At 47.2% G+C, this 26,814-nt stretch overlaps 1 protein-coding gene across 4 annotated transcripts in view; it reads left to right on the top strand.

Moving 5' to 3' along the window:
- Positions 1-26,814, top strand: part of LOC138265661 (kyphoscoliosis peptidase-like) — a 395,468-nt gene that overhangs the window by 39,989 nt on the left and 328,665 nt on the right. For all 4 annotated transcript variants that reach the window (XM_069213571.1, XM_069213570.1, XM_069213568.1 and 1 more), the window contains exon 2: positions 20,769-20,878. In XM_069213571.1, coding sequence (XP_069069672.1) covers positions 20,788-20,878 — 91 coding nt within the window. In that variant the 5' untranslated portion in view covers positions 20,769-20,787. The remainder of the gene's footprint in view (positions 1-20,768; positions 20,879-26,814) is intronic.

Here is a 26,814-nt window from a genome sequence, read left to right as displayed (position 1 = left end):
TTTGATTCACTGGAAGGGTTATCCTCTTAGTGAATGCTCTTGGGAAGATGCTTCTTCTGTTCACGCCCCTCTTTTGATTTCTCGTTTTCATCGTTTGTTTCCCTTCAAACCTAGGCCTTCGGGGGGGGGGACCTACTGTTGCGCCGCGGCGCGCCCCGAGTCTTCTTTGTACAGCGCGAGGCCCCAGATATTATTTTGGGCCTCGCTCTGCCTTCTGTTGTGTCCCTGTTCTCCCCTGACCCCTCCTTACCTGTTTCTTTTTCTTTCTTCTTCTTCTTTTTCTTCTTTACTTTTTCGAGGCATTTTTCTGTCCTTTCTTTATGTCTTTCCCCCTTCCCATGTTACCTTTTTCTTCCCAGCATTCCTTGGTTCCCATTTTCTATGGTTCCTGTTCTATTCTATCCTATGTACTTTTTCCCTATCTAAAATGGTGTTGTTTTACTTCCTGTTGGTCACTTCCTGTTTCTTGGTATATAAGGGCTCTGTTTTCTCCCTTTCCTTGCGCTGCATCACTTTCTGCTCAGATTGTGTCTTCGCTCCTGATTCTTAGCCTTCGGTTCTGAATCTTTTCAATTTAGCATTTACCTGCATTTTGTTCCTGTTTGATTCCTGGTTTTGTTTTCGTTTCAGGAATCCATTTTTTGGAGGTTTTTTCCTCTTTATTGGGGTTTTTTCCCTCTGGCACTAATTCTAAAGGGCACGGTCTGTTCTTGGCGTTTCCACTGCCTGCAGCACCGTGGCTACTAGAAAGAGTCGCCCTTTTCTGGGCCAAAGCCGAAGCCTCAAGACCTACGCCACTAGATCTGCGGTTTCCAGGCGCCAGCAGCACGTGAGTCGTGACACCAGCGGCGGATGTCCCCCCATCTCTTCCGGCAGTGGGTGCCCCGTCTGTGGTGGACCCCCAGGGTCCGGACGTCCTTGGCGATGGCACGCCAAATATCGATCTTCTGGTGGGCGCTGACCTATATGAAATGTACAGGGGGAGAAGAATAGTCATCACCTTCTGCACCCTCAATGTGAGTGGCCCCCCATCCCTACCCTTGCCATGTGGCACATGCTCTCACCATCGTTTGATGCATGCCTCAATCGCTCCCCTCTCCCCCATCTTTAATCCACCCCAGTCAACACAGGCATAGCCCATAAAGCATGCTCCCAGTGTATTTACCTGTTTGTCTGGAGGACCGTAGAGTAGCGCGTACTGGGGGAGGACCCCATCCACAAGTTTATCCAACTCCTCCGCAGTGAAGGCAGGGGCCCTTTCCCCAGTCGCATGAGCCATTGTCTCCTCCAGACCGAGGTCACAGCAGCACTTGCAGTGTAGGTCCTCTCCTGTCGAAGATCAGGTATCAAGTGATTAAGCAGATAGAAAATGGCGGTCACGCCCGCGGCGGTGCGTACCGCAGCGGTGCGTACCGCGACCGCTGGCGCACATGGTCATTGGCTCCTGAGACCCATAGGGTTCAATGTTAACCAATGCTGCTTTGCGCCGCGGTCTTCGACCGCCTACCGCCACGGTGTGCAACGCCAGCGCATTTACCTCACATCCCATTGTCGCACTTTACAGGTCAGGCAGCCGCCATTTCAGGGGCCCACATGGCTTACTTTTTACTGCATCACACATACCTAGGCCTTGCATCAACACTCATACAAACCATTCAATGGATTGAGAATCGTGTTCTGTGCAAGCTGTGGTTATGTACCTGTGGGTTGATTGACTCTGTGCTCACTGTTGTCCTTCATAGGCACCGTCCGCTGGGACATGCGAGGAGATGGAGGCATCCTCCGGTGTACAGACCGCTGGTGGACCTGTCGACAATGGAGGAAAGACATGTCATATTGAGATACAGGCTTGACCGTGCCACTATTAATGAACTGTGTGCCCAGCTGGAGCCAGACCTGATGTCAGCAATCCGCCAACCCACAGGGATCCCCCCTCAAGTGCAGGTGCTGTCAGTGCTCCATTTCCTAGCAAGTGGGTCATTTCAAACAACAGTGACCATATCATCAGGGATGTCCCAGCCTATGTTTTTCAAGGTGTTGTCCAGAGTGTTGTCTACCCTGCTGAAACACATGCGCACCTACATTGTTTTCCCTGAGGTGGGGGATTTGCCTATAGTGAAGGGTGATTTCTATGCCCTTAGACATATCCCCAACATCATAGGTGCCATTGATGGGACCCATGTGGCTTTGGTTCCCCCACAGAGGAGTGAACAGGTGTACAGAAACAGGAAGAGTTATCATTTGATGAATGTGCAGATGGTGTGTTTGGCAGACCAGTACATCTCCCATGTTAATGCCAAGTTCCCTGCCTCAGTGCATGACGCGTACATCATGCGGAATAGCAGCATCCCTTACGTGATGGGTCAACTCCAGAGGCCCCGTGTGTGGCTAATTGGTGACTCTGGTTACCCCAACCTGTCATGGCTACTGACCCCAGTGAGGAATCCCAGGACAAGGGCAGAGGAACAGTACAATGAGGCCCATGGGCGAACTAGGAGGGTGATCGAGCGGACCTTCGGCCTCCTGAAGGCCAGGTTCCGCTGCCTCCATATGACAGGTGGATCCCTATTCTACTCACCAAAGAAGGTTTTGCCAGATCATCGTGGCCTGCTGTATGCTTCACAACCTGGCTTTGCGACTACAGGTGCCTTTTCTGCAGGAGGACGGTCCAGATGGTGGTGTTGTAGCAGCTGTGGAGCCTGTGGAGAGTGAAGACGAGGAAGCCGAAGAAGACGACTTAGACAACAGGAACACAGTAATACAGCAGTATTTCCAATGACTCACAGGTAAGAATACACACTGGCATATTACATATACTTAAACACTACTACCTCTCTACTGTCTGTCCTTTTCACCCAGTGTATGGTAACTGAGTTGTGACTTTCCCTTCCGATTTCAGAGATGTGGGCGCCACTGTGTGACATCTGCTTTGTTTCCCCATGGACTACAGCTGTGTGACATTGGTATGTTGGCATTACAATGTAAATAAGCATTTTGGCACGGTAATGTCTAATACATTTGTTCAAAATCACAGCCAGACTCCTGAATGTTTTGTGCAATAACTGTGTTTATTACAGTGCTCTATATTGGTGGGTGGTTGCAAATCGGTGAGGGGTGATGGTGGAGGAATGTCCATGGCAGAGTCCAGACTATTAGTATCACAGGTGCATTTTCCATATGCCTGTGGAAAGTGGAGCAGGGGCAGTTTAAGGATGGACAGGGTGACAATGTGGGACAGTGGGATGACAATCAGGGAGGTATCCTTTCCTGGCGGGGGTCTTGGCATCTTACTCTGTCTTCTTCCTGGATCTCAGGGACCGCTTGCGGGGTGGTTCTCCTTCTGCAGAGGGTGGGGTGCTGGTGGCCTGTTGGTCCTGTGGCGGGGCCTCCTGTCCACTAGCGCCGGCAGAGGTGGTAGGCAGTTCTTGGTCCATGCTAGTGTCAGGGGCCCTTTGTGGTGCCACAGTGTCCCGCAATGTGGTGACTACCAGATTCAGAACCCCTACAATGGTGCCCAGGGCGGAATTGATGGTTCGTAGTTCCTCCCTGAACCCCAAATACTGGTCCTCCTGCAGGAGCTGGATCTCCTGAAACCTGGCCAGTACCGTCGTCATCGTCTCCTGGAAATGATGGTAGGCTCCCATGATGGAGGAGAGGGCCTCGTGGAGAGTGGGTTCCCTGGGCCTGTCCCCCCCCCCGTGGCACAGCAGCCCTCCCAGTTCCCCTGTTTCCCTGGGCCTCTGTCCCTTGGACCGTGTGCCCACTACCACTGCCCCCAGGTCCCTGTTGTTGTTGGGGTGGTGGGTTAACCTGGGTGCCCTGTAGTGGTGGACACAACGCTGATTGACGTGTCCTGGGGACAGAGGTATGGGCCCGCTGGATGGGTGCTGTGCTGGTGTTCCCAGAGGGGGGAAGGTCTGCTGTGGCCTGTGGCTGTCTGAGGGGAACCGACTGTCCTGAGGTCCCCGATGGGCCGGGCTGGTCATCTAGATCCAGGTCGATAGAGCTGCTGTCATCACCGTGGGCCTCTTCTGGGGGTGGAGTGGAAATTTGTGGACCCTCCTGCGCGGTGACGTGGCGTTCGGGTCCTGCAGGGGTATAAAAGCATGATTATTGCATCTGTGTGTGCCATGGTGTGCAATGGGTGGGTGCCTGTGTACCCCAGTGCTTGCATTCCTGTGTGGGGGCTTTTGTGACGGTGGTTTGGGGGGGGATGGGTATGTGCAGTGGGCATGCTTTGGTGATGGGTGTCCATGCTTTGTGGTCGCATGCAGGGCTTGGTGTTGGGATGGGTGGGTTGTGATGGTGAGACATTTGCAAGGAGTAGGAGTGATGGGGGTGAGGGTGGGGGTGTGAGTTGGCATGCTGGTGGGGTGGGTGGGATGAAGTAGTGAAGATGAGACTTACCAGAGTCCATTCCTCCAGATACTCCTGCGAGGCCCTCAGGATGCAGGATCGCCAAGACCTGCTCCTCCCATGTTGTAAATTCTGGGGGAGGAGGTGGGGGTCCGCCGCCAGTTCGCTGAACTGCGATGTTGTGCCTGGATACCGTTGAATGCACCTTCCCCCGTAGGTCGTTCCACCGCTTCCTGATGTCATCCCTATTTCTTGGGTGCTGTCCCACAGCGTTGACCCTGTCGACTATTCTGCTCCATAGCTCCATCTTCCTGGCAATGGACGTCTGCTGCACATGTGTTCCGAATAGCTGTGGCTCTACTCATACGATTTCCTCCACCATGACCCTGAATTCATCCTCAGAAAACCTGGGGTGTCTTTGCGGTGCCATGGGGTGGTGTAGGTGCTGTGTGGGGTGGATTGTGTGGTGCTAAGTGTGGTGATGTGTATTGGTGTGTTGTGTGAAGTGCGTGGTAATATTGCTGGGTGATGGTAATATGTGCGTCTGGGTGCTCGGTTCTCTATTTCTCTGTGCGTTGTCCCGATTCTCTAGGAGTGGGGGTTTGTGGGTGTGTGTTTTATATTTAATTGGGTGTGTGGGAGTGGTGTTTGTATGTGTATCAGGTGTGTGTATTTTGAATTGTCCAATGTGTCTGTGTTTTGTAGATGTGTGTGTATTTTGAGCACGGCGGTGTGTACCGCCAATGGAATACCGCGTTTGAAAGACCGCCGAGTGGATTGTGTGTTGTGATAGTGTGGGCGTATTTCTGTTGGCGTGACGGTGGAGGTTTGGTTATCACCAGTTTCTTGCTGGCCTTTGGTGTGGCGGACTTATGTGGGTGTCTGTATTTTGGCGGATTGCGTGTTGTGGGTCAGAATGACCGTGGCGGTTTACAGCGGCCGCGGCGGTATGTTAGCGGTCTTCTGACAGCGGTATGCGCTTTTTACCGCCAATGTTGGAATGACCCCCTTTATTTTTCCGGCAGCGCGGGACGAGGCCTTAGGGTGACTGGGCCAAGAGTGGGCCCGTTTTCACCCATCATCGCCTATCACTGGCCAGAATCGAAAGCCTAACTCTTGGACGCTTTTTTTGCCAAGTGAATGTACAGAAATCAGTTTGAACCATTTCAAAAAAGGAATTTGGAACCTTAATCATCATATTGGCAAAGGCAAATAGAAAAAGCAGCAAAATATTAATCTTGATGAAGGAGACTCGTCCAAAGATTAACAGAAGACTGTTCCCAACACCGAAGCAACACCCATGATTTATCTACGAAAGATTTATAATTACGATTATAGAGATCAGCATAGTCCAATGTAACTCTTAACCCCCAGGTACCTGATGGAACGCCTGGCATGAAAATATGCAGACCTGACAGCTGGGGGAATCTCAGCCAAGCAGTTAAACAACAATACTTTGGACTTATCCTGATTGATTTTTATAACCCCTTAAAACTGTAAATTCTGCAATTTTATCCAAGGCATACTGAATATTTCCCTTACCCGCCACCAAATAGAGTGCAATATCATCTGCATAGAGCTTAAGCTTGTGGTCATCTGTTAAAGAGGGACGATTTATTTGATACTGACATATAGCACAAGTCAAAGGTTCTATGAATAGCGCAAAAACAATTAGGGACATTGCGCATCCTTGCTGAGTCCCAGTCTTGATTACTAGTTCCCCTACAAAAAGATATTTATAAATATAGAAACTTTTGCCCTGTAATACATTTTACTCAACAAGCTTACAAACTTATCAGGAAATGCCAATTTGCGAGGTATGGCAAACTGAACTTCACATTCGACTAAATCAAATGCGTGCTCTGCTTCAAGCGTTATAGCGGCAGCTTGAACATTCTGACTGGAAAAAAAGTCGATAGCTTGGACTAAAAAGTTTGTATTTGATGCCATTAGCCTTCCGGGTATAAACTCCTTCTGATCCCCATGTATGACTGATGATGCTACAGAGGAAATCCTGTTTGCCAAAATCTTTGCAAAAAGCTTGTAGTCGGTATTCAAAAGGCTAATGGGGCAATATGAATTCGGATCATCTGCTGGTTTGTCTTCTTTAAGAATGCTAACTACCACTGAATCAATGAATGCGCCGGCTATGTAACCACCCTGGAGCATCCGAATAAAAAGTTGTACCAGGAGTGGAACCTTGTGTATTTCTGCCAGTAAGCTGACCTTCACACGACCTTTGGCATTAGCCGTGGATTTAATGGCCAACTGCACCTCATCCAGAGTTATAGGTGCATATTTAATGTCAGTTTGTACTGAAGTCAAAGTGGGGATCTGAATTTTTTCTAACCATACCTCGATAGCCGAGCCAAGACTCTTAGTTTCTAAATACATTCTTGTATAATGTTGTAAAAATACCTGCACAATCTCAGATGCCTGTGTACAAATTCTCTCGGTCTGAGGATCAATATTTTTTTTAAATAATGTTTAAAAATTGACATGCTGTTTAAGAGATCAGGCCAGATACTTCCCTATGAATTCATTCTCCTTGTATCGTCTCTGAAGATAGGCAGAGTGGTTAACTATTTCTCTAGCCATCATAAACTCAAGAAATGTAGATATAGCCTGATCTAAGCTTCCTGACAAAGCTTTACTCGGAGCCTGGGCATGCACTTTTGTTGCTTCATCTAGATTTTTGATGAGCTCAGTATATTCCTCAGCCTTCTCATGTTTCCGAGTGGCCTAAAAAGATATCGCCTGCCCTCTGAAAAAGGCTTTTAAGTCTTCCCAAAATGAAAAATCCAAAGCCAAATCTATATTGATCCTCAGAAACTCTTCCAGACTTCCTTTAATGTGCGTGACCCAACTATCTTCCATAAGAAGTACTTTATTAAAACACCATCTTGCTTTTGATGAGATAACCAAAGAGTGGCAAGAGAATGCAATGTTCTGGATTGCATGATCACCCCCATCAAACAGAATGTGAGATGAAAAAGAAATATAACCTCAACACTGTGCCATATCATTTCGAGTGACATGTATATTGGGAAATCAAGCCATTTTGTGCACGCCATGGGTCGATAAGGGCAAATTTGCGGGTAAGACCTTGCAGTGCATGAATTGATTATGGTTTGTTCTGATGTTTGTTTACCCATGAAGTATCAAGCCACAAATCCTGAATGAAATTGAAGTCCCCCCCTTATTATTATGCACCTCGTCTCATGCTGTAATAACGAATGAAGCTTGTGCAACTGGGAAGACACATCCTCTGTGGGGCGATAATAACTTATTAGGTTTAATGCTTGACTACTTTGTGAACTGCTATTGGCACTGTACATGCAATTAAGATTGCAATGCTGCGGTGTGCGGCCTGTGGCAAGACAAAAAAAGTATATTGGATATCCAAAGTTATACGAGGGGAGGGGCTGCCTGTCTTCATGTGTGTCTCTTGTAAAAATATTATATCAACTTTTAAGGCTTTAAACCAAGCCAGCATATCTTGTGATTTTAACCTTTTGTTAATGCCATTCACATTGCATGGCACAATCCTCCACTTCTAGCAAGACATTGCAAATTATGTACCGCCCATCTGTTTACTGCCAATTTCCCAATTACCCAAACCCACATACCACCCTCTGTGGTGTCTCCCCCCCCTTGAACTCTGGAGCCCGACCCGTCTCAAGCTCCCTCCCCACCTCCTCCTTTCTGAACCCCAGTTTCCCAGCCCTCCACCCCCCTTCCCCTTTGCCAGTTGCTTGGTGCATTGACATTGTACCAAAACGTCTTCTGAGGCAGCCAGGGGCACCTGAGAAGAAAGAAATATCAAGTTACCGCAGAAACACATCCTTCAAAGAGAAAGACCCTCAGTCCTAAACACGAGGCTACATTCATGTCCCCCCATAGTAACACAAGAGAGGGCTGCCATCCATATCACAATCAGAATTTTAACCTATCCTTCCCCCTTATCATTCCTGGGTATTCTACAGAACATATCCCTCCCGTGGCTGAATCTAACATTCAAACTCACAGCCCCACATTGATTTTACCCTGACTGCTTAATTGAATGTAATAATTCCTGTGCTTGCTGTACTAAATGAAAAATCTGAAAGCGGCCCTTGTAGGGAACCTTCAGCTTGGATTGCTGTACAATACCTGCTGGAGCCCCTACTTGCTGAAAGCTGCTAATCAAGCTCCTGAATTCCTTTCTACGATGTGCTGCCATAGCAGATATATCAGCAAAAATCTTAAAGGAAAAATCGCCTGGTATCTAATAAGATTTAATAGCTGTGGACAAGATCAGTTATTTTATTCTGTAGTCACCAAAATTCACTAATATTGTCCGAGGGTACTTTGCATTTGGCGGTTGCGGACGTGGTGTGCACATATAATAGTTAAATCCAGCTTTTGCGCCTCAGCCTCTGCATACACAATTTATTTCACCAAACCAGAAATAAAATTACTTATTGTTTGGCAATTTTCTCACCCTTTCGGGGCACCAATAAATCTCAAATTTGTGCGGTGTGACCTGTTTCTGAATCATCAGTCTTTGCCTGTAGCTCCATCAGTTCAGGTTGAAGTTTAGCAGTCAAGCAGTCCTGCTGCTCTTTGAAATCCTCTAAATCTGCGACCCGTTGCTCAATACAGTTACCAGCATATCATATTCTGCATATTCTGATTAATAAGATTGAGCTGTTGCTCAGTTTTTTATTAGCCTCCTCCTGCAATACCTTTAATGTCCTTAATTCCTCAAAGATCTGAAGAAGAAGTGATCCTGTAGGGGACCTGCCTACTTTGGTCCACTTGTATTGCAGATTGATGGTGGTCCAGGTTAGCAATACCTGTCTGAGTCCAGGGGGTATCAATGTAGGAGTCTAAATGATTCTTCTGCCACCTGGAGTCTTCCACCCCGGGATCCACCAGCAATGTCTGCGGGGTGAGAGTTAATTCCCATTTTTTGAGTAGCCACATTGCCTTTCCTCTGTTCTAGAATTGCAGAATTGCCAGTCAAATTTAAAGATGTGCTGTCATTTGAGGAATCTTTTATCCCAGACCCCACAAATAGAGGATATGTCTGTCCCTTCATAGCCTCTTTGGCTACAGTGTTAGACCCTCCTGTTATCATCCCGGTATCCTGAGAAGCTGCACATGTATTATTTTGGGCACCAGGCTAGAGTCTGGGACTCTTTTCACTATAGTCTGGGAAGTCATATCCTTCTCTCCCCCTCTCCACTGGAACTGGCATTCCTGCCCCCTTCTTTAGATGCACCTGAAAGACCTGTTGAGGATTACCTAGGCTTGAGTTCGAGCATAATGAAAGGTCCAATAAAGAAGAGGGTGATTGACTCTCTGTTGCCATTTAGCGAAGTCCTTGAGCCATACTGATTTGGAGATTACTTTGTCACTTTTAGCAGAAATAGCGTTGAGGTGTTTAACCGATGAATCACGGGACAGGCGCTTCATGGTGTCATGCCCGTCAATAAGCAAACATAAGGTTCTCACCTGAAGCCACAATCTGCACCCGTGACTGTATGGTACGCCTCCATCTCCCCAGGGATCACCTTGCCTTGAGTAGCCTAATGAACTCCCCAAGGATTTATTTTGGTGAATCAGTGAAACACAATGAATCAACAGCTGCGCACAAAATAGCCCAATGAGTAACTTATAATGCCTGGCCTCATCTGCTTTGCAACACCACAAGTCAAAAAAGACAAATTCAGCCCTCAGCAAGAGTAAGCAGCCTACACACTTTGTAACATGAGACCCCAGGAATATGAATGTGCAATATAGAGGACAATTCTAAAACACAGAACGTTAGCAGTGGCTATAACACTAGCTGGCACCATTGTGATTGAAGATGCGATGCTGTGGCTATAAACTGCAAATGTTGTACAGACCTATGCAGCAGGGTCCAAATATTACAATTTAAACTGTCTCAGAAAGCCTCAGAAAGTTGAAAGTGTATTGGCACACCCATTCAGCAAGATAAACAGCACATACAGGGTTGCAGGCACTCACCCCAGGGGACCCGTCACAATATGTACTGGCTTTGGAAATGGGCAAACTAAAGGTGACGCTTAGCCCTAAAGGGTGAAAAAGTCACAAGAGGACATCAAAATCTGCAGCTGAAAATTGTGTGATCACTAATATTGATACTCTAATACAGGAAGTGGAATCACTACTCATCGAAAAGCCATCATCCGCTATGAAGGAGCCACGTGGTCAGAAGAAGATAGTAAACTTTTTTGAATGAAAAGAGTCCTTGCAGGCAGCGATGCAGGGAAAACTCTCCTCTCCCTCCAACTTCAACCCTTTAAATATCACAGTAGATGTACATGAATCACTCCAACTGCTACAAATCCTGTGTACCAACAGATTTATGCTGCTCGAAAATATGTATAGTTTGCCCTGCCCTTCTGAAAAGCCATTACTAAGAGATACATCTACGCAAACGGATGAGGCAGCTGCTTCTCCCTGCTCTGATTCTTTTTTCCCCAAAGCTTCTTTAACCCATCAGTTGCAACTGTAGGTGGTTGACCTCAAAACAGATGGTTCATGAACTGTGCAACATGGTTAAGAATCTTGACAACACCCTCTCTCTCATTCCACTTGTTGGGACTAAGCCCAGCACAATCTCAACCCTCTCTATTCACCACCTGATGCACATGATGTAGAGTGTAGTAGTGTAGGAGGCTGGACTGGCTTGTAGTGAGTACCAAGGGGTACTTACACCTTGCACCAGGCCCAGGTATCCCTTATTAGTGTATAAGGTGTCTAGCAGCTTAGGCTGATAGATAATGGTAGCTTAGCAGAGCAGCTTAGGCTGAACTAGGAGACGAGTGAAGCTCCTACAGTACCACTAGTGTCATATGCACAATATCATAAGAAAACACAATACACAGATATACTAAAAATAAAGGTACTTTATTTTTATGACAATATGCCAAAAGTATCTCAGTGAGTACCCTCAGTATGAGGATAGCAAATATACACAAGATATATGTACACAATACCAAAAATATGCAGTATAGTATTAGAAAACAGTGCAAACAATGTATAGTTACAATAGGATGCAATGGGGACACATAGGGATAGGGGCAACACAAACCATATACTCCAAAAGTGGAATGCGAACCACGAATGGACCCCAAACCTATGTGACCTTGTAGAGGGTCGCTGGGACTGTAAGAAAACAGTGAGGGTTAGAAAAATAGCCCACCCCAAGACCCTGAAAAGTGAGTGCAAATTGCACTAAAGTTCCCCAAAAGACACAGAAGTCGTGATAGGGGAATTCTACAGGAAAGACACAAACCAGCAATGCAACAACGATGGATTTCCAAATGAGGGTACCTGTGGAACAAGGGGACCAAGTCCAAAAGTCACAAGCAAGTCGGAGATGGGCAGATGCCCAGGAAATGCCAGCTGTGGGTGCAAAGAAGCTGCTACTAGGCAGTAGAAGCTGAGGATTTTGCAGAAACGACAAGGGCTAGAAACTTCCCCTTTGCAGGATGGATGTCCCACGTTGTGAAGAGTCATGCAGAAGTATTTTCCCGCCGAAAGACCGCCAACAAGCCTTGCTAGCTGCAAATCATGCCGTTGGGGTTTTTGGATGCTGCTGTAGCCTAGGAGGGACCAGGATGTTGCCAATTGCGTCAGGGAACAGAGGGGGCACCCAGCAAGACAAGGAGCCCTCTCAGAAGCAGGCAGCACCTGCAGAAGTGCCGGAACAGGCACTACAAAGAGGAGTGAAACGGTGCTCACCTGAAGTTGCACAAAGGGGTCCCACGCCGCCGGAGGACAACTTAGAAAGTCGTGCAATGCAGGTTAGAGTGCCGTGGACCCAGGCTTGGCTGTGCACAAAGGATTTCTGCCAGAAGTGCACAGAGGCCAGAGTAGCTGCAAAAGACGCGTTTCCCAGCAATGCAGTCTGGCGTGGGGAGGCAAGGACTTACCTCCACCAAACTTGGACTGAAGAGTCACTGGACTGTGGGAGTCACTTGGAAAGAGTTGCTGGATTCAAGGGACCTCGCTCGTTGTGCTGAGAGGAGACCCAGGGGACCGGTGATGCAGTTCTTTGGTGCCTGCGGTAGCAGGGGGAAGATTCCGTCGACCCACGGGAGATTTCTTCGGAGCTTCTAGTGCAGAGAGGAGGCAGACTACCCCCACAGCATGCACCACCAGGAAAACAGTCGAGAAGGCGGCAGGATCAGCGTTACAGAGTTGCAGTAGTCGCCTTCGCTACTTTGTTGCAGTTTTGCAGGCTTCCAGCGCGGTCAGCAGTCGATTCCTTGGCAGAAGGTGAAGAGAGAGATGCAGAGGAACTCTGATGAGCTCTTGCATTCGTTATCTAAGGAAATCCCCAAAGCAGAGACCCTAAATAGCCAGAAAAGAGGGTTTGGCTACTTAGGAGAGAAGATAGGCTAGCAACTCCTTAAGGAGCCTATCAGAAGGAGTCTCTGACGTCACCTGCTGGCCCTGGCCACTCAGAGCAGTCCAGTGTGCCAGCAGCACCTCTGTTTCCAAGATGGCAGAGGTCTGGAGCACACTGGAGGAGCTCTGGGCACCTCCCAGGGGAGGTGCAAGTCAGGGGAGTGGTCACTCCCCTTTCCTTTGTCCAGTTTCGCGCCAGAGCAGGGCTGAGGGGTCCCTGAACCGGTGTAGACTGGCTTATGCAGAAATGGGCACCATCTGTGCCCATGAAAGCATTTCCAGAGGCTGGGGGAGGCTACTCCTCCCCTGCCTTAACACCTTTTTCCAAAGGGAGAGGGTGTAACACCCTCTCTCTGAGGAAGTCCTTTGTTCTGCCATCCTGGGCCAAGCCTGGCTGGACCCCAGGAGGGCAGAACCCTGTCTGAGGGGTTGGCAGCAGCAGCAGCTGCAGTGAAACCCCTGAAAAGGCAGTTTGGCAGTACTAGGGTCTGTGCTACAGACCTGTGGGATCATGGGATTGTGCCAACTATGCCAGGATGGCATAGAGGGGGCAATTCCATGATCATAGACATGTTATATGGCCATATTCAGAGTTACCATTGTGAAGCTACACATAGGTAGTGACCTATGTGTAGTGCACGCGTGTAATGGTGTCCCTGCACTCACAAAGTCCAGGGAATTTGCCCTGAACAATGTGGGGGCACCTTGGCTAGTGCCAGGGTGCCCACACACTAAGTAACTTTGCACCTAACCTTTACCAGGTAAAGGTTAGACATATAGGTGAGTTATAAATTACTTAAGTGCAGTGGTAAATGGCTGTGAAATAACGTGGACATTATTTCACTCAGGCTGCAGTGGCAGGCCTGTGTAAGAATTGTCAGAGCTCCCTATGGGTGGCAAAAGAAATGCTGCAGCCCATAGGGATCTCCTGGAACCCCAATACCCTGGGTTCCTCAGTACCATATACTAGGGAATTATAAGGGTGTTCCAGTGTGCCAATGTAAATTGGTGAAATGGGTCACTAGCCTGTTAGTGACAATTTGGAAAGAAATGAGAGAGCATAACCACTGAGGTTCTGATTAGCAGAGCCTCAGTGAGACAGTTAGGCACCACACAGGGAACACATACATATAGGTCACAAACTTATGAGCACTGGGGTCCTGGCTAGCAGGGTCCCAGTGACACATAACAAACATACTGAAAACATAGGGTTTTCACTATGAGCACTGGGCCCTGGCTAGCAGGATCCCAGTGAGACAGTGAAAACACCCTGACATACACTCACAAACAGGCCAAAATTGGGGGTAACAAGGCTAGAAAGAGGCTACTTTCTCACATAGTGTTCTAGCAGCTTAGGCTTATTAAGGTAGCTATAACAGAGCAGCCAAGGCTTAACTAGGAGCTCATGCATTACCACTTATCAACTAGGTACTATATCATAAGAAAGACAATACTCATAGTTACTAAAGAATAAAGGTACTTTATTTCAGTGACAATGTGCCAAAAATATCTCCGAGGATATACTCCTTTAGGAGGTAAGTAACATACACAAAATATACACAACAAACTAAATCAGTTAAGTAAAACAGTCAGAAAATAGTGCAAACACTGTAGAATACAATAGGATGCAATAGGCCTGGGGGAAAACAAACCATATATTAAGAAAGTAGAATGCGAACCACAAATGGACATCTAGGCTAGTGTAGTGTGTAGAGGGTGCGTAAGAAAACACTAAGGGTGTAAAAGATACCCCACCCCCAGGCTCTGGAAAGTAGGAGTAAAGTACTACTATTTCCCCAGAAACACACTATAGTCGTGATAAAGGATTTTGCAAGGGCCACAACAGACTGCAAAGCACTGAAGACGGATTCCTGGACCTGAAGACCTGCAAAGGAAGGGGACCAAGTCCAAGAGTCTCTAGAGTGTCCGGGGGGCAGGAGCCCACTAAACCCCGGATGAGGGTGCAAAATGGCTGCCTCCGGTTGGAAGAAGCTGCAGGTTTTGCAACAATGAAAGGAGGTAGGAAGTTCTTCTTCATGCACAAGATGTTCCATGGTGTGCTGGAGGATGCAGAGTTGTTTCCTTGGCAAAATACTGCAAACAAGCCTTGCTAGCAGCAGGAGTTGTGGTTGGAAAAAAGAGTGCTGCCTGGGCCCAGGAAGGACCAGGATGTTGCTACTTGGGAGAGGAGACAGAGGGGCCCTCAGCAACGTAGAGAGCCCACAGACAGGAAGGAAGCACCCACAGAAGTCCTTGAACACGGGTTCAAAAAGTCTAAACACAGCGGTCGTCTCAACACTGCAAAGAGAGGTCCCACAACACCGGAGATCAACTCAGGGAGCTGAGCATCGTAGGACGGAGTGCTGGGGACCTAGGCTTGGCTGTGCGTGCAACATTTCATGGAAATGTGCACAGAAGCCCTTGTAGCTGCAGATCACATGATGCACAGGATTACTGTCCGGGGAAGGGAGGCAAGGACTTACCTCCTCCAAATTTGGACAGTTGGACCACTGGACAGTCTGGGTCACTTGGGTCCACCACCTGTGTTCCACGGGCCACACTCGTCAGGATGAGAGGGGACCCAGGGTACCGGTGAAGCTGTAGTTTGGTGCCTCCGGAAGCAGGGTGAAGATTCCGTCGACCCACAGGAGATTTCTTTGTGGCTTCCAGTGCAGGGTGAAGGCAGGCAGCCCCCAGAGCATGCACCACCAGGACACAGTCGAGAAAGCCGTCAGGATTAGGCGCTACAATGTCGCTTTTAGTCTTCTGGCTACTTTGTTGCAGTTTGCAGGCGTCCTGGAGCAGTCAGCGGTCGAAAGAAGTGCAGAGGAGTCCTGCTGGATTCTTGCAAGTCGTAATCTGAAGAAAAGCCCACTGGGGAGACCCTAAATAGCCCTCAGAGGAGGATTGGCCACCTAGTCAGGTAGGCACCTATCAGGATGGGTCTCTGACATCGCCTGCTGGCATTGCACACTCAAAGGCCTCCAGAGTGCCCTCACACCTCTGGAAACAAGATGGCAGAGGTCTGGGACACACTGGAGTAGCTCTGGGCACCACCCCTGGGGTGGGGATGGACAGGGGACTGGTCACTCCCCTTTCCTTTGTCCAGTTTCACGCCAGAGCAGGGACTGGGGGTTCATTAAACCGGTGTAGGCTGGCTTATGCAAGGAGGGCACCATCTGTGCCCTTCTAAGCATTTCCAGAGGCTGGGAGAGGCTACCCCTCCCCAGCCTTTAACACCTATTTCCTAAGAGAGAGAGTGTAACACCCTGCTCTCAGAGGAAATGCTTTGTTCTGCCTTCCTGGGACTGGGCTGCCCAGACCCCAGGAGGGCAGAACCCTATCTGTGGGGTGGCAGCAGCGTTAGCTGCAGATAAAACCCCAGAGAGCTGGTTTGGCAGTACTGGGGGTCCATAGTGGTGCCCCAAGAATGCATGGAATTGGTTCCCCAATACCAGATTTGGCATGAGGGGACAATTCCATGATCTTAGATATGGTAGATGGCCATATTCGGGGTTACCATTGTGAAGCTACATATAGGTATTGACCTATATGTGGTTGACGCGTGTAATGGTGTCCCCGCACTCACAAAATCTGGGGAAATGGCCCTGAACTCTGTGGGGGCACCTTTGCTATTGCAAAGGTGCCCTCACACTTAGTAGACTTTGCACCTAACCTTCAGCAAGTGAAGGTTAGACATATAGGTGACTTATAAGTTACTTAAGTGCAGTGAAAATGCGTGTGCGTTATTTCACTCAGGCTGCAGTGGCAGCCCTGTGTAAAGGTTTGTCTGGGCTCCCTATGGGTGGCAAAAGAAATGCTGCAGCCCACAGGGATATCTTGGGACCTCAATACCCTGGGTTCCTAGATACCATATACTAGGGAATTATAAGGGTGTTCCAGTATGCCAATAGAAATTGGTAACAGTGGTCACTAGCCTATAGTGACAAATTTAAAGGGAGAGAGAGCATGAGTACTGAGGTTCTGATTAGCAGAGTCTCAGTGACACAGTTAGGCACTACACAGGTATACACTTTCAGGCCACACATTATGAGCACTGGGGTCCTGGCTAGCAGGATCCCAGTGAGACAGGCAAAACATACTGACATACATGTAAAATTGAGGATAACATGCCAAGAAAGATGGTACTTTCCTACAACGCTTCAGACTTTTTGCACTACCTACATAAAAGAGCACTGCTCCTATATAATTCCCAAGTGCTGTGACCTAGCATTCACCTGACTGTTCCAGCCACTTTGATGAAAAGTGTTTTTTTTTGGCATAGGGATATATATATATATATATATATATATATATATATATATATATATATATATATATATATATATATATATATATATATATAAAAACCTAGTGGCACTTGCCACTAGGTAGTTATAGTTAGGAGCTAATTTCTATAGAAAAGGTTGTTTTTGTTTGCTTGCCTATATCTTTGGCGCCGCTTGACGAATCCTCACAAAATTTTCAAAAACAATTTGACAGTCACGTGAGACACTGTCTAGAAAGTTTCAAGGTGATCCACCACGCAGGGGCCGAGATAGGGGGGGTGAAATTTAGAGCATTTCCAATGTTAATTCCCATAGGAAAAATTGAACAGCGATTGTGCAAAAAACACTGTACGGAATTACACCAAATTTGACAGAAAGGTAGCTCTTGGTCCAAAAAGAAACATTTTTCTTAGTTGATGTGAATCCGTTCAGTAGTTTTTGAGAAATGTAAGGAAATTCAAAATTGTGTATATAGGGAGGCGAAGCATTTGCAACCCCTCCCGATCTCGTGCTGAGATCTGCTTGGCTGCCAACACTTCAAACAAGGTCGTGTTGGCAGCCATCGTGGGACTCGGTTTGAGCAGAGTTTCAGAAGAAAAAAAATATATATACAAAAGGAGTCTGGGTATGAACAGCTTGACCCCTTAGCTCTGGACCTGGGGTCCCAAAGGGGCCCTCCAGGGCTAAAAAGCATTTTTTAAAAACATTTTACTGCCGAATCACGACAGGGTCACAAATCCACTGTAAAAAAGAAAAACAAAAGTGTGGGTTCCCGTGATTGTTTTAAAAAAGCCCTCAGGTGGGCCAGGTCCCGGGGGCACTCTTTTCTTTTTATAAGGGTGGGCCTCCTGACTCCCTCACTGCCTCGGAGATCACCACTTCCCCAGGACGAATATTCAAATATGAGTGAGGCGCATAGCCCCCTACTCCCTAGGGACCACCACCCCCTGGGGGCAAAAATGCTTTTATCATGTAGGGGAGGCCCAATGGCCTCCTCCACAGCCCCAGGGACAACCATCTGCCCTAGGCTACAATTAATTATGATGGGGGGGGTCACTCACCCCCAAACGACCCAGGGACCACCACCCCCTGGGGCAAAAATGCTTTTGATATGTGGAGGAGGCCCATTCTAAAAAACTCTATGCCTCTCCACTCGAAGACACTCTGCCACTCCACTCTAAGGCACTCTATGCCACTCTACTCTTCAACACTCAGCTCCACTCTACACCACTCTACACCACTCTAGTCCACTCTACTTCACTCTGTGCCATTCCACTATGTGCCCCTCCACTCTGTGGCCCTCCAATCGATGTTCCTCCATTCTATTTCCCTCCATTCTGTGCTCCTCCACTCTTGGCCCCTCTACTTTACAACCCTCCACTCCCCTCAATTATAGGTCACTACACTCTATGATGTCACTCTATGTCACTCCATTCTACTCTACGCCACTCCACACCACTCCACTCTGTGCACTCCACTAAATGCCACTTCACTCTACTCCACTATATAACACTCCACACCACTGTACCCTATGAATCTACGACACACTACTCGACTCCACTCCATGACACTCTACTCCACTCTGCCACTGCACTGTACATAACTCTATGCCACTCCACTCAGACACTCTGCACAACTTTACTCCTCTCTGCACCACTAAACTCCCCTCTATGCCCCTCCCCTCTGTGCCCCTCCCCTGCATACCCTTCCACTCTATGCCCCCACTCCATGCTCTTCGACTCCCCTCCTCTCCACGCCCCTCCACTCGACAATGCCTCCCTACACCACTCTACTTGTCTCTAGCCCCTCTAGTGCATTACACTCTATGCCACTCCACTCTTTGCCACTCCAAGCTATGCCACTCTACTTTACTCCACTGTACAACACTCCACACCACTCCACTCTGCTACACTGTACACCACTCCACTCTATGACACTCTACTCCTTTACTCTACTCTACATCACAACACTATACATAACTCCATGCACTCCATCCTAACAGTGTGCCACTCTACTCCACTCTATACCACTCTACTCTTCTCTACACCACTCTACCCCGTCTATGCCATTCCCTTCTGTACCATTACACCTCTATGCCGTTCCTCTCTATGTCATTCCCCTCTATGACACTCTACTATGACACTCTACTATGACACTCTACTATGACACTCTACTATAACACTCTACTATGACACTCTACTATGACACTCTACTATGACACTCTACTATGACACTCCACTATGACACTCCACTCTACGACACTCCACTCTATGTCCCTTCACACTACGCTCAACCATTCTACACCCCTCCACTCTAGGGAGCTCCAATCTACAATGCTCTATGCCACTCTACACCAGGCAATGAATCTCCATTTTATGACACTTCTCTCTATAACACTTTACTCCACTCTGTCACCCCACTCTACTCTATGACATTCCACTCTATGGCATTCCACACTATGAAATTCCACTCTACAGCACTCTGCACCACTCTGTGCCACTCCACTCTTAGACAGTCTACTTGACTACTCCAGTGTACACAACTCCACCCTATGACACTCTATGCCCCCCCGCTCTATGCTCCTCAACTCCACTTTACACCACTTGATTCCACCCTGCTCCACACTGGTCTACTCTGTTCTATTATACTATACTCTACATGGCACTCTACTCGATGACGCACAACTCTACAACAATCCACTCAACTCTATGCCCCTATATTCTACTAGTGCGATGTACATGTACCTACACCTTATTACATTAGTAAGAAAGCCAGTTGCTTTTCTCTTCACCCCTGAACAAAGTGAGGTTTTATGAAACCTGACATCCAGGCCATACTATTTGCAAAATAGGAAATGTAAGCCCTTGAATTTACTTATTTATGTTGTAGAGCACAGACAATGCCCTGGATGGGAACACAAAGTGAATGAACCTTCACTTCACTCCTAACCTGGAGACGATAATTGAGCATAGAAGCCTCGAACTCAAGGGGCATATATTGTCATTTTTATGACACATTGTTACCACTGGTGTGTCCTCATGCACAGTGCCCTTGGTGAGGAGCTTCCTTCACACATGCAATGGTTATCTCTTCTGCAAGAGAATAGGTAATAAATAGGCAAAACAAACAAGAGTAAGGTGCCTCAAAAAGAGGCCAAATATTAAATGTTTGGTGTGACAACTTCTCTTGCATACCTTCAAAGGTGCTACCTTCACGAATTATGCTATCCATGTATGGCATTGGGCCATGAATTCAAGATGGTGAGCCTCTCATAAATGGGCTGGCGAACAAATGGTATCAACCATGAATTCTAACCCTTTTGGGCTAATTCCTGTTCCCGTTAGGTGAAGTGATTGAAGCCACATAAACTCACATTCAATATAGAGAGACAATCCATCAGATGAGAAATCACGAACTGAATGGGCATTACAATTGATTTCTTCTTTCATCTCCTAGGCTTATGATCTCTGAGAGCTATCAAACGATGAATGAGCATTTGGACTTAAGCTTCTTAGACATTAATGCCTTCCCGAAAAAAAATAGAGATTGAAAGTTCTTTAAGGCTAAACACCCCTCTAGCCCTGTGGTATATTGGTTTATGAAGATTCTGATGGGCTGGATGAGCATGGAAGCTAAGCTAATATGGAGGATGAATTTAAAGAAACAACCGGTCTAATTCAATTGTATTTATTACAGGTAACTGTAAAAGGGCCCAATGGCATTACATCACCGCCTTAAACTTTGGGAGAAGATTCTGCTGGGTATCTTTTGCTTTCCACTGCTTCCATTCTACCTTTGTTATCTTTGTGAGTATTGGCAAAGTAAATCCATGTGCACCAACTTCTACTATAAATTAATTTGTTCATTCATTTATTCTTAGCCTCTTATATAGCGCTTTATACGACTGGAAGTCTTATCAGGATTCACAGCATGGTGGTAGATTCATATCAGTATGTAGTACGTGCAAGTGTCTAATGCCTACATCTTACTGGCACACACTCATAATATGTATGTACACCAAGGTCCAGACTGATCGAAAAAAATGACGTGATATTGTGGGGTTTAGGTCAATAGACTGAGGTTGGGACAGAGACATCTTTGATAACGTGTTTTTGTAAAATGGGAATCGTGTACAACACCAAAGATCCTTGATTGTATCTATCACAGGGGGTTGGGAGAGAGTCGAAGTGTGAGCCAAAATATATATTTTTTGGAGGCCATTTGACTTTTTGCGATTGCTTTTAGGAATTTACACGTTTGTCATTAAGATACAACCAGCTTCTGAGCATCCGTCTTTAGACGGTTTTTAAGCACTTGTTTAGTGTCTCCAAGTTTCTCGTGCAGGATCCCGGGTGAGCCTGTGCCTGGTAACCAACCACCCACTAGTGTCTGAATCAAAGACTTCTAAGTTTCAAGAACACCCAAACAGGTAGGAACAAAAGCAAGAGAATAAGCTATACTCTTCAATTTTGACAGATTAAGAACTGTTTTATCTAAGAAATGGAAGATGCTCTGCACAGAACCTGCACAGTCCAAAAAAAGCTTGTAGCTGAAGGTTGTTGGATGATAAATTATACATTTATTGTTAGTTTGTGTAGGCCTGCTTGGAGAAGTTTTTTTTCACATAATAGTAGTACCGAATGGTCAGTAAGGATTCAATGACCTGACCTCAATTTTCAGAGACTAAATGCTTCTCCTTTTTTTCTGATGTTCTGCGTCATCAAGTGGTAGCCAAAAAACAGCACGGTGATTAAGTGCATGTATGTCCCTATTTTAAGTTGTTGGCTTTTTTTTCAACCATGTACATCTTCATTCTGTCTACATTTAAATGGTTTGTAGTTAATTGCATCGCAAACCCATTGTTTTCTTTTGTTCTCGTTGGCTCGTGGTGTGAGTGAGTTGTGTGTCTGTGTTGTATGCCTCTTTCAGGTAGTCGTTTAAGGACAATTGCTTGATGATTTCCTTGAAGAGTCCAATTATCTCGAAGGTTATTTATCTAAGGCTTTGCTTTATAGTTTAGTGAGAACTACTTGAAAATAATGCGAGCGACAGTAGTTGACTTGCACTTTGTACTCGTTCACAATGTGTTTGTTGCCTTCAGCCACATTATTAGGAAGGAAGGATCTTGTTTCACTCTTTACTTTACATCAAAGATATTGAGAAAAAGTAAAGACCTACAGCATTGTAATGAGAGAGGCACGTTTAGGGACATCTCCCTATCCGGCTGTCATTGTGCCGTACCAACATAGGCTGAGACCAAGAGGAGAGGTGCCGGTGCTAGAGAACTTCCCCCAAAGCAATGAAGGGTCCTAGAAGGGGACTAGTGAATTATGGGAAGAGTTGATACCAGTGTCCCTGACCAATCCATAAAAGCTAGAGGTGAGGGGAACGCAGCCTGGAATAGCTGGTGAATGAAGCAAGGCAGCAGCCACTACTGCTCCACGGCAAAGCAAGAGCTGCTTAGAAACCAAGCTACGAGACTCTGGGTGGCAATTCTGAGATGGCGAAAGAGGCAGCAAGGTTTCACCAGGTGAGGGATGCAGTTTAGATGCTGCAAATGAACCTCACAGAAAGCCTCATCCACCCTGCAAAATAGCAGAGTAGAGCCCCTCATCTCGACCTCACGGAGGGCAGAAGAGGCTATCTTCACCTGAAGTAATAGGGATTCCCTGAAGAGGGTGGAGGAGGGTGTCACCGTGGGACCCCCTCAAATAAAGGCAAAGGAGAGGAACGGGAGTGTTACAATAATAAACAGAGCTCAGTTTGTGGCGCTCCAAGCCAGTGAACTTACGAGGCACCTAACACTGCAGATGGCGGAGCATGCAGAAACTTCCTTGCTCAAGTGCACACTGACTAAAATAAGTCTAAGGCCCTTAGAATTGTTGGGGCCAGTACCCAAAGAGTATAGTCAAAAGTGAGCTACTGCACGAAGCTTCAAAGATGCGCTTGACTGACCTGGCCATTCCCATCCCAAATATGAGAGAGCAGAATGAAAGTCACTAGCGAAGAGCGACTTAGATCACGTGGATTCCGGCTGTGGTGCCCAGTATGGGGCATGAGCCTGCTTGTGAAGAACAGTGTGCACTGGTTCGTAAAAGAAACCATGTAGCTCGACCTCTCTGAATAAAGTATCCTTTTTGAGCAGCCAGCGAAGTATTCACAAACACCAAATGTGTATGAGGGGTAGAAGAGCTGCAGTTGTGAGTAGACCTAGCAGCCTCTCCTGATGGGCTAAAATCCACATTAAGAGGCATCAACAGCTGTGATCTCCGGACTAGAGAGAAGGGGTAAACTATGGTTGGATTTACACATTTTTATGTGCAGATCCTCTGTTGATAAGCTAAGAGATTGAAAGCCTCACATGAAATTTTAAGTCCCATCTGCCAAGCCATGATTATTGTAGAGACAGTGCCTCCACCGGTAGCTGGGGGATCGCCAAGTTTTGGCAGACCTGTCTTCTCCTAAATTGTTGCTGGCACCAGACCAGCAAGAATAACATAACTATTGTCCCCCATATGATTATCTCCCTCCACATAGGGACATTGGAAGACATTTTTTCTGTTACTGACATCATATACATGGCTGTCCAGAATGGAATGGGCACTAGTGGAAAGAGAGACACCATTTCCACTGGCAATGAAATCTCTGCAACGAGAATCTTGATGACTTAGCTGATAGACGTTTCACTGGTAACAACTGTTAGAAATGGGGATCTGGTTGGCTAGCGTATGCACCTAAGCCAGACAGAACCCACCCATTCTAGTCAGGGCGAGGGAGTTACATACCCAAGATAACCCCTGCTTTACCCCCTTGGTAGCTTGGCATGAGCAGTCAGGCTTATCCCAGAGACAATGTGTAAAGCGACTTCACAACGCACACAACACACGTGACGCTATAAATACACCACAAAGGAAACACAACACCAATTTATATAAAAATAAACTGGATTGCACAAAACATCATTAAACCAAACCCAACATGTCAGAAATACCCTGCTACACTAGCAGTTGTCAGAATATTACACAAGTTACTAGTACTCTTCAAAAGCCAGCAGTTGTCATATGAAACACATAGGTCGCTGAATATTATGCACCACAAGCAGTATTCAGGTTGTCATCACATGTCATAATGCCAAAACGCACGTCATCATGTTCACATAACCACCACTACCAAGACAACATCAGGAATGCAGATTTTCCAGAAATATATGTCAGACACCAAGGGAAAATGCCTCTCGCACCATGTTGCAATCGTACAGTGGGGGGAATCGGTTGGCTCCTGCCCACTCTGATCATCGTACTGCACTGTCAGGACTGAGGGCCTTCATCGAGGGTCGCCACTCCGGCCTGTTAACAACCGAAAAGCAGGGGCTCGGCAGGAATGGGGACCTTCAATGAGGCTTCCCTCCCACCCGCGAGCCACAAAGTAGGAAGGGGACCTGGCAGGAATGGAGACCTCCCACCCGCAAGCCACCAAGTAGGAAAGAGGCCCGGCGGGAACAGGAACCTCTGATGAGGCTTCCCTCCCGCCCCAGAGCCACCTTAATATTCACGGGTTCCTGGGGGCTGCCACCTTCATACCAGCAGTGGGGCAGCTCCCCCTCCACAGCGATTCACTCCATAGGCTGCCCAGGGCCACGGCAGAGTTCGGCACACCCAAGCAGGTGCCTGCTGGTGTCCCAGGTTCAGTTCTCGCACCGCTCCTGAGCCACAGGGGTACCAATCAAAGCCTGGTCCATTCACACTGGCTCCTCTAGACCCGCCGGGGCCACGTCGAAGAACGCACACCAGGGAACACGGATTCCCCTGCGTCGAGGGGGATGGCAACTAGGCCCAATAAAGTGCTTGTCACGCACCACCAAGGTACACAGATTCAAGCACTCTCCTTGCGCTATGGAAATAAATGGCAAAGCGCTCTCCATGTGCTATGGTAATCAGTTGAATGCAGCGCTCTCCAGCGCTGAGCGGCAAGAAGAGCAGCAAGGGAGCAACAGGGCACACTACCTAGCCCCTGGAGACAGCAAAATGGGGCACAGGGCTGTGGCGCCCAGGCAAACAGGCCAGTGCCAATGGTTGCAGACAGTGGAGGTTTCTCATAGTGACTCAGCAGATCACAGATCAGCACAACAGCAGCAGTCCAAAGGTGGTTCCTGGTGAGTCCCTCCAGCTGCATCCTGTGTCTAGTTCAGTAATCCATTAGTGTGTCCTTCTGTACTTATACTCAGTTTTGCACAACTTTTACAAAAGGTGGGAGAAGAGGTTCCAACCAGTCCTAACTGGTTCTAGGAATGTTCCTTCTCTTCTCCATCACAGGCTCCAGACATCAGTGGGGGTAAATAAGACCCTTGTGAGAGGCCAGGGCACAGCCTTTACAAATGCAGGTGTGCCTGACTCTCCTTCTCTAAGCCCAGGAAGACCATTCAATTGGTAGATGCACCTCTGTGACACTTCCACCCTCCCTGTGTACAGGCTGTCTAAAAAGTATGCACAAAGCCCAACTGTCACTCTGCCCCAGACGTGGATTGGAGTCAAGCTGCAAAACACCGGAGTCATAAGCACACAGAAGTGCCCACATTCTAAAAGTTGCATTTCTATAATGGTAATAAAAAATCCAACTACACCAGTAAGCAGCATTTCTCAATACCATTACAACCATACCAAACATGCCTACGCCACCCCTCATAGATCAGACAATGCCTCCTAGACATAAGGTAGGGCATTTCCAATGCAGTCCTATGAGAAAGGCAGCACTCAGAGCACTGACAAACTAAATATGCTGTTTGTCACTACCAGGAGAGGACACACAACCAGGCACATGTCCTGCCCTTTACATACATAGCACCCTGCCCAAAAAGCTAGCTAGGGCCTACCTTAGGGGTCACTTACATGTAGTAAAAGGGGAGTTCCAGGCCTGGCAAGTAAATTTAGATGCCAGGTCCCGGTGGCAGTAAACTGCACACGCAGACCCTGCGCTAGCAGGCCTGAGACAGGTTTGAAAGGCTACTTCTGTGGGTGGCGCAAGCTGCAGGCCCACTAGTAGCATTTATTTTATAGGCCCTGGGTATATGAATACCACTGTACAAGGGACTTAAAGGTAAATTAAATGTGCCAATTAGGTGTAAGCCAGTCATACCAACTTTAGAAGGGAGGGCACATGCACTTTAGCACTGATCAGCAGTGATAAAGGGCTCAAAGTACTAGAGCCAACAGAAAGAGGTCAGAAAAAATAGTAGGAGGAGGCAAAAAGTTTGGGAATGACCCTGTAAAAAGGGCCAGGTCGAACAACAACTCAGTATAGCCCTGCACTCTCATTGAGGCAGGAAAGGTGGCCGATGTCAGATGCGAAATCTTGGTTTTTAGGCAGATGTCACATTACTTCCCTCTTTTTAATGAAAGTCTGAGTAACTGCAACTGCTGCTGCTGCAGGCTTTCTGTAAGACACTCCCTAGCTTACAAAAGGTTACATTCTGAGATCTGAGATCAAGATATTTTCCATAGCAATAGTTTTTGTTGGTCACATGCAAGATGGCAGGGATGGCAACTAAGGAGCACTTCAAATTTAGGATGGAAGGAAAATGTCATCAAATGGAGGAAGGAGGGCTAATAAGAAGTACCAAAACATGGTACTTACTCTAACTTTCATTTGTGTCCAAATTTAGAATAGAAAAGACTCCTAAATTCAGCAGTTCAAAATATTGCAACAGACATCTTGGTAATATGGGAGAATTCAATTTAGTTTTGTG

Source organism: Pleurodeles waltl, chromosome 11 (genome assembly GCF_031143425.1).
Source record: "Pleurodeles waltl isolate 20211129_DDA chromosome 11, aPleWal1.hap1.20221129, whole genome shotgun sequence".
NCBI lineage: Eukaryota > Metazoa > Chordata > Amphibia > Caudata > Salamandridae > Pleurodeles > Pleurodeles waltl.
This window is presented reverse-complemented; position numbering and strand designations above follow the sequence as displayed.